At 39.0% G+C, this 8,274-nt stretch overlaps 1 protein-coding gene across 2 annotated transcripts in view; it reads left to right on the top strand.

Annotated features, from left to right (window-relative positions):
• The window catches only part of cdk16 (cyclin dependent kinase 16), a 17,479-nt gene extending 9,811 nt beyond the window's left edge, over positions 1–7,668 (top strand). For both annotated transcript variants that reach the window (XM_023406149.2, XM_023406147.2), the window contains 8 exons: positions 595–718; positions 1,885–2,005; positions 2,377–2,474; positions 2,602–2,707; positions 2,908–2,950; positions 3,052–3,142; positions 3,231–3,305; positions 3,829–7,668. In XM_023406149.2, the coding sequence (XP_023261917.1) occupies positions 595–718; positions 1,885–2,005; positions 2,377–2,474; positions 2,602–2,707; positions 2,908–2,950; positions 3,052–3,142; positions 3,231–3,305; positions 3,829–3,866 (696 nt within the window). In that variant the 3' untranslated portion in view covers positions 3,867–7,668. The remainder of the gene's footprint in view (positions 1–594; positions 719–1,884; positions 2,006–2,376; positions 2,475–2,601; positions 2,708–2,907; positions 2,951–3,051; positions 3,143–3,230; positions 3,306–3,828) is intronic.
• The last annotated feature ends 606 nt before the right edge of the window (positions 7,669–8,274 follow it).

The raw sequence follows: 8,274 nt of genomic DNA, 5'->3' as shown, positions 1-8,274 counted from the left end.
CGCAACACAAAAAAAACTGAATCTTATAAAATATGAACCATTTGTGTGAAATTTGTGAATCTCGAGTAATGGCTAAAAAGTGTTTTCTGAAGTCACCATGATATTCACCTATGAAGAAGGTTTATAGTGTTATTTTGTGATTATTATTTTTCATGGCGCACAGTGCGATCAGTCACAAACGTGGATTACTTCAAGTGTTGTCTGTTCATTAGTGGGAAGAGCTTTTCAATATCTTTTGTCCTTGTAGCTGATAAATACTCTCATAAAGCCGTAGTCATCTGCTGTAAGAATTTACACTGAATAAGTTTTTGAGAAAATGTTTCGGCCTGAATCTGGATCATGTGAGTTTGTCAATTAGATTTTCTAGAGGAAAATTAATTGTTTAGATTAATTGACTAATTGAAAATATAGTCAATAGATGAATTGATAGAAAAAGAGTCGTTAGTGGCAGCCCCTACAGTTGAACATAGTTAAACAATTTGTTTTCTTTCTACTGGTTTTTCTCTCCTCAGCTCTTTGTTCTCCAGTTTATTTTCTGTTGGTCCAGTTTACCATCAACTCATCTCTGAACTGAACTGGTTTTTCTCTCCCCAGCTCTTTCTTTTCCAGTTGCTGCGAGGTTTGTCATACTGTCACCGCAGGAAAGTTCTCCATCGAGATCTGAAACCCCAAAACCTGCTGATCAACGAGCGAGGAGAGCTCAAGCTGGCAGACTTTGGTGAGTCCACCACGTTCATGTTCAGGTTTGTCATTTACACACAAATGCTTAACATACAGGGTAAATGAAGGACGTCAGTGCAACACATAACAGACACACAAACACCACACAGTCGTAAGGGTGAGACTGAGCAGTCCTGACTTTAGCAGCAACAACTTGGATATGAGTCAGTTCCAGTGTATTTTTTACTCTTGCTGCAAACTTTATGTTTTGGTTGAATTTTTTCTTTAAATTTCCATGATTGAACTAACTATATGTTACAATTATGAACAAACACAATCGGTTGTGACTAAAAACTCGTGCTGTTCTTGTGTCGAAATCATTGCTTCAAACATTCTCAGTGTAGCTGAAACAGTGTGTGAACCTCGACTAATGACATGAATAGAAGCTAACTGGAGTCTGGAGTTATTAGACCTGGAGTCCAGTCAGTGAAACCAGACTGGAGATGTGGGTTAGAGACATTACTCATAAACAAGACATAATCATTTAGAGAAACATCTGATGTGAACCAGGCCTCACAACGAAGATCTCAGAGACTGTGGATGAAGAAGAGTTGATGAGCATGAAGCTAAAAGGGTCACAGGGTTTAGATCTTCATCAGTCAACAGCCATACAAACTGTCTATAAATGGAGATAATTCAGTTCTACTCTCCAAAGAAGTGGATGTCCAGCTGAGATGACTCCAGAAGCTCAACAAAGAAGCTCAGAGTCACAGTTTGACCAGTTATTAAATCCAGAGGTTAATGTCTGTGTTCAATAAAAATTATAACTGTTTGTGTGATTCAGATCTGAGTGATTCAATGGGTTAAGTCTGAGTTTTAGTGTGTAAAGAGAATTCACAGTTTGTCAGGAATAAGCGAGGGTGTAGTCATTTATGCTGTGTACTGTACCTCTCCGCCTGAGTGATGGCCTCCACCCAAAGAGAGCTGGCTCTCACATGCTAACTTACCTTACTGTTTACAGGATGTCATCCTCCACTGCTCTGTAGCCATTCACATTCAGCCCCCCACTTCTGGTCAAGCCCCCTCATTTTCCCACAGGTGACCAGTCAGATCAGGACCCACTATTATAGTGGTCATTGGACAAATGAATGTGACATAATGATGTCACTGAGATAATGATGATGTCACCGGGACGAGGTTGCTCAGGTGCTGTGTGTGTTTCAGGTTTGGCTCGAGCGAAGTCGATCCCAACAAAGACGTACTCTAACGAGGTGGTGACACTGTGGTACCGACCACCGGACATCCTGCTGGGCAGCACCGACTACTCCACTCACATCGACATGTGGTCAGTACTATTACTACTACAGTAGTATAGTTTCAGTACTACTACAGTATACTGCAGTGTCAGCACTGTTACTACTGCAGCATACTGTAGTACTAAAACAGTGTACTGTAGTGTCAATACTATTACTACTATTAAATACTGTAACAGCAATCACGTTTCTTCTGAACACGACCTGAGACTCAGGTGTTTTATAGTTATCAGACTCTGATCTTCTCTTTCTCTGTGTCTCTGTCTGTCTGTCTCTAAACTGTTGTCTGTCGTTCTGTCTATCTCTCTGTTCATCTCTAAACTGTCTGTCTGTCTCTCTGTCTGTTTATCTCTCTATCTGTCTGTCTGTCTGTCTGTCTCTCTGCCTGACTGTCTGTCTTTAGGGGTGTTGGTTGTATCTTCTATGAGATGGCCACAGGTCGACCTCTGTTTCCTGGTTCCACGGTGGAGGAGGAGCTTCACTTCATCTTCAAACTGCTTGGTGAGAACCAATAAGCTCCTGATATTTTTGTTCATGGAAACAGTGTTTGATGTATTTGTGTATTTGATGTATTTGTGTGTGTATTTGATGTATTTGTGTGTGTGTGTGTGTGTGTGTGTGTGTGTAGGTACTCCGACAGAGCAGAGCTGGCCTGGGATCAGTTCTAATGAGGAGTTTGTGACATACAACTACCCTCAGTACAGAGCAGAGAGACTGAGTAACCACACCCCCAGGTACAGTACTACACACAGGTACACAACAATACTACACACAGGTACACAACAATACTACACACAAGTACACAACAGTACCCCCCCCCTTCATTATTTAAATTTGGGAGATATAATAATGTGACAATAACCCTATTAATAAAGGCTCAATGCACCAAATAACACTGTGTGTGTGTGTGTGTGTGTGTGTGTGTGTTGTTCAGGCTCAGCAGTGAAGGAGTGGAGCTGTTGTCAAAATTCCTGCAGGTCAGTAAATGTGTCGCAGAGAAAAAGTGACATCATCATATCTGAAACTGTTTTCACGAGAACTGGATGATAAAGTTTTAATTTAAACTTTTAAACTGTAGTTTGAAGGGAAGAAGAGGATCTCTGCAGTCGAGTCGTTGAATCATCGTTACTTCAGTAACCTTGGAGTCAGAGTGATGTCACTTCCTGACAGTAAGTTTAAACACAACCTTTGACCCCAGAGTTATGTGATGTTACTGTGTACAATGACATCACAAAGTCATTGTGATTGTTCTTTCAGCGACGTCCATCTTTAGTCTGCCAGAGATCCAGCTGGAAAAAGAAACAACAAGACCGACAGCAACACCTGACACAGGTAACCCTAACACACACGACATAGGTGACACAGTTAACACACACACACACACACACACCACACACACACACACACACACACACACACACACACACACACACACAAACACACAGCCCGTCAGTGACCATTAGATCTAAACCAGAACTAGAAACAGATGCAGGACTACAGGTCTCATCAGCCTGAAGACAGGATGATGAGAGATCAGGCTGGACCAGGTCCACCTGAAGGGAAAACTACGGTGGCCCCTGAGGACAAACCACATACAAGAAATCAGAAAACATGAATGGAAACGCATACAGATAGAAGTGATGCAGCTGGGTAAACTGTGAAGAGTGAAGTTAAACATGAAGCCTTAAAGTATCGGTAAGGATACTTTAAGGCTTCATGTTTAACTTATGACAACATGGTAACTCCATCCGTGGAGGAAATCATGTGATATGACTGAAAGCTCCAAACCAGCTCCACGGTGGAAGAGTAAAATTTGTCGACTTGTTGGTTTAAGATACTTTTTTTTTCTGTTCAGCAAACAGTCCGACCAGGAGGAGGAGTCTGCTCTTCTGACACCCCCAGGGCAAAGGCTATACTAATGGTCTCACAGGAGGTGGGATCTGCTCTTCTGACATCATCTGCGAGCGGGGTCTGTCACAGGACAGACAAAGGGAAACTGAAAGGACAGGAAGTGGTGATTTTTTTCTGGAGGAGGAAATGCTGCTGGGGAACAGGAGGTAAAACAAAAGAAGAAGAAAACTAACAAGAGAAGAAGAAGAAGAAGCCTAGAGACACAGTAATTAATCACAGCAGCCATCTGACCAATCACAGAAAAGCATAGAGCTTCACTTCAGTACATGAAGAGATAAAGACATGAGTTAATGATTTAAAGCTTACTGAACAGATGTCTTCCATTTTCACTGCACAGATTTAAAACTTAAGACTCTTTATAGGATCCTGGAAAAAGTGGAATTATATCATGAAGATTTGTTGTCATAGAAACACCTGGAAACACCTGGAAACAGTGTCACTTGTATGAACACCTGCAGTGTCTGCAGTGGAGCTGTTTCAGTTAACCCTGTTTCACTTTCACAGAGAAACATCAGTGATGAAATAGTAAACAAAATGACATCACAGTCATTCAGATTGATGATGTCACAGGTGATAGATGGGACTCTCTTCACATTTTTTAAAAGTAATAGAAACACATCAGAGAACAGGGAGGACTGTAATAGGTTAATACCTTAAATTATGGCTGCATTTGTTTTAAAAGCAGAACATCAGAATTTATCATCAGGTCAGACAGGACGTGCTGCAGACAGATTGATTTTTACCTGTTTTATATTCAGAACTGAGTATAAACTGTAAATAACAACTGTATCTGCAGTAATAAGAGAGAGAAGGTCATTTTAAATGAATTACTTTTACATTAAATGCTGACGAAGAACGTTTATAAAATGTAGCTCTTCAAAGTTTAAAGAACTTTATAATCTGTGTTTCTGCCATAGTACAGTACTAAAACAACAGTACAGTATCTACAATACGATAGTGTTATTATAAAACACTGTTCGAACAGAAATCTGCAGAAAACAGGAAGTGACTCTTTTATTCTAAAAGTATGAAACTGGTTTCTGCTGTTCTGCATGTGTGTCGTACACTCTGTCTGTATACTGTAATACTGTTAATATAAATACAAATACTGTAAAAATACAGTAATACTGTAAATATTACACAGTAATACTATACATCTTCAGTGAACAGCTGTGAGTCAGAGCAGCTGTTTTCTCTCCCTGTGCTGTTTATTACAGATACATTTATTTCAACAGGATTCATAAATTAACTTATTGTTTTTATTTTTGTTGTTGGTTTATAAGTTGTTTTTCTCACTGAGACTGTTGGGAACCTGGAGAGGACAATGTGATGTCACCAGGGCCTCAGTGACATCATTGCTGTCTCCTCTGTGAACCATATGACATGTCAAAGGACAGTGCTCTGATTGGCCGGCGTAGTTCTGTTTGTCGCTGCAAAGACTGAGCTTCACAAATAAAACAAAACTTTGCTCACACCGAAAAGTTTTACTTCAAAGACACTTAAAGTTTTTGTTTCAGAGCCAAGACAATGAGCACTCAGTCAGTCGACAGCCATTATTCAGCCGACAGTAAGCTGACAGTTAGCTGACAGCCATCATACAGCCGACAGTCAGCCAACAGTTAGCCAACAGCCATGGTTCAGCCGATAGTCAGCCGACAGTTAGCTGATAGCCATCGTTCAGCTGACGATCAGTTTTTCTGTCACATCTGTGATGATTTCATTGGAAATTCCAGATGTTTGGGAGTTGGAGACATTTTTCCTCATCCTTTCAGTTTAGATTCAAAGTCAAATAGAACTTAAGATCAGGCCTAAGCTTTAGGCAGAACAAACAGTTTTTTGTGTCTTTATTTACAGCTGACAGAAGTTTTGTTTGTGGAAACAAACTAAAACATTTTAAACTGATTGAGAGCCTCATGAAGTTTTAACCTCACGTGCTCAGAGTCCAGGTGTCGGTGGGCGGGACTTATCCACAGTTCATCAGTCTCGGGTAGATTTTCTTTAGATTCTCGTTCCTTCAGACAATTTTTTTTAAGAGTTACAAGCATTTTTTTTTTTTTTTTTTAAAGAGATGTGATGAAACATTAGCAATAGAAAAGTATTGATCAGAAGACAATAATGATTTATCAGAGTGTTAATATCAATGTGTTTGACTCAGAGAAATCTGGGGCTTAATCTGCTGTAAAATGTCACAATATGTACATGTTTGTATGTGAGAGGTTGAAAATATAAAATATATGAAGAGAACACCTTTATATTTTATTGTCTTCCTGAATATCAGTGGATCAACTTGATGCTGATCAGCAGAATCTCCACAAATCTAACCTTATAAATAATTTATGTCCAGTTTAAAGCAACAATCAGACAACAGAAATACAATTAAATTTCCAAAGTGTTAAATATCTGACAGAAACAAGAAAATGTTGCAGTTTTTGAGTTTAATATTTCAAATAATTTAGGTCTGTTTTAGAGTTTTTTAAAGAATGAGTTTAAAATATTTTTTCTGTTGCTCATAATGAAAATGTTTCAATTAAAATCCACTGACATTCAAAGTGACAAAACAAGAAAAAGTGGAGAAGGTGGCAGTAAATCTGAGTTCAGAGTGTTTCTGTGTTTCTGTGAATCAAACAGACACTCTGAGTCACAGTGAAGCTTCGCACATGTTTATGCAGAGTGTTTGTTAATGAATGACTGTTGAATGTAACTACAAACTGTTGATGTGGTCAGTAGTTTAAACTTGACTGAGTTTACAATAATAATGTGTACAGAGTTATTGATTATTAGAGATAATCAGAGTTTTTAACCTGCACGCTGCAGTGTCGTGTTGTTCTCAAGCTGCTGTTCAACTGCAGAGAAAACAGCATTTAGATCTGAGACTAGATCAGCCGTCTCTCTTCAGACGTCACCTGAATGATCCAGACCATTCAGTAAACCTGGTGGCCATATCTGATGGATGGAAACTAAACATGTTAACACCTCACAGGTCAACAGGTTTGACTCCTGGTTTCCAATTGTCACAATAGACACTTAAGAGTTAAAACCAGCAGTTACTGTGAAACTAATGAAACTCCAGTCTGATGTCTTTGGGTTAAACAGGCAGCTGTCACACAACTGACTTTCTCATCTGTTACATTTGCTCTTAGTGTCCATAAATTAAGCTTATCAATATCAATCATTTTAAATATTTGGATTTTGGTGTCAATACAATACTAGTGCCAGCACAGACTCCATAATGTAAAGATTTATTATCAAAAAATATCTGATCAGAGAATAAGGATCAAACTGTAATCCTAAATATGGTTTCATTTCAGTCACGATGAAGAAATGACAAAATATCTCAGTGAACCCATCACAAAGTTCAGATTTGAAGAGAAGCAGAAACAGGTGTGGTTTGTTTATTCTAGTTTAGAAGGAATCAGACTAATGAACTGTGGGGAAATGTGTTTGACATCCACATGGATCCAGATGCTGTTTTCTCTGATTTTGTAAATTAACTAACATGCTTTGTTTTGGTTGATAACATACCAAAGTTCTCTGCAATATACTGCACTGCATGATGGGATTCTTCCAGATAACTTCTATGCTGTTTATTCTTTGAATATTCTTCCATCTTCCACAAAGCAGTGCAACATATCTGATGCTATAACTGATCTGCACACTTGAAATATCAGTCAAAGTATGGAAGTTAAAGTATATCCTGTTACTGTGTACAATTCTGTTTACTACATGTATTCTGGATACATTTACAGTATATAAATGTACATTAAAATTCTTTATTTATTCTCAATGTTGGTTGTTTATGTTAGTGTTAATCAAAGACTCATTCATTTCTTTTTACATAAGAGCCGGTGTACTCCAGCCTCTTTTAAAATAAAAATAATGTTGTCCTGTCATGTTCCAGAGCCAATCTGAGATGTGTCCTTTTTAAAAATTTACAACGGCAATGGCGGATGTAGATACGGAGCGACATGGGCAGCCACCTGGGGCGGCATCTTGTCGCGGCAGGGCACCTGCAAAGAAAAAACAAAAAAAAATTGTTACCGTGGTGCAATCGGTTTTCTGTTGCTCATTTGCACATCATGTCATTGACACAGGGGTGTTGGTTTGCATATTTTGGTAGGACAGAATTATCCCTACCAATATTTCATGAACTCGTTCTCACTATGTTTGCAGCGAAGTCATATTAGGTCATTACAATGTGCCCTCCAAGAGGCTACGTCTCCAAGACAACCGATTTAGGCATGCTAGCATTTGATTGCCTGAAAGGACGGGGGCTCTTTGAAGGCTCACCTCATGTGAAAATATCACAGTGATACCTAACCTCACCAGAAAATGTCAGCCGATGTTATTTAACCATTTATGAGCAGCACAATGGAGTAGTGGTTAGAACTGC

This window comes from Seriola lalandi, unplaced genomic scaffold (assembly GCF_002814215.2).
Source record: "Seriola lalandi dorsalis isolate HSWRI2012SDOR001 ecotype SW California unplaced genomic scaffold, Sedor1 jcf7180002054296, whole genome shotgun sequence".
In the NCBI taxonomy this organism is placed as follows: Eukaryota; Metazoa; Chordata; class Actinopteri; order Carangiformes; family Carangidae; genus Seriola; species Seriola lalandi.
Note: the sequence above shows the minus strand (reverse complement) of the source record. Positions and strands in the feature narration are given on the sequence as shown.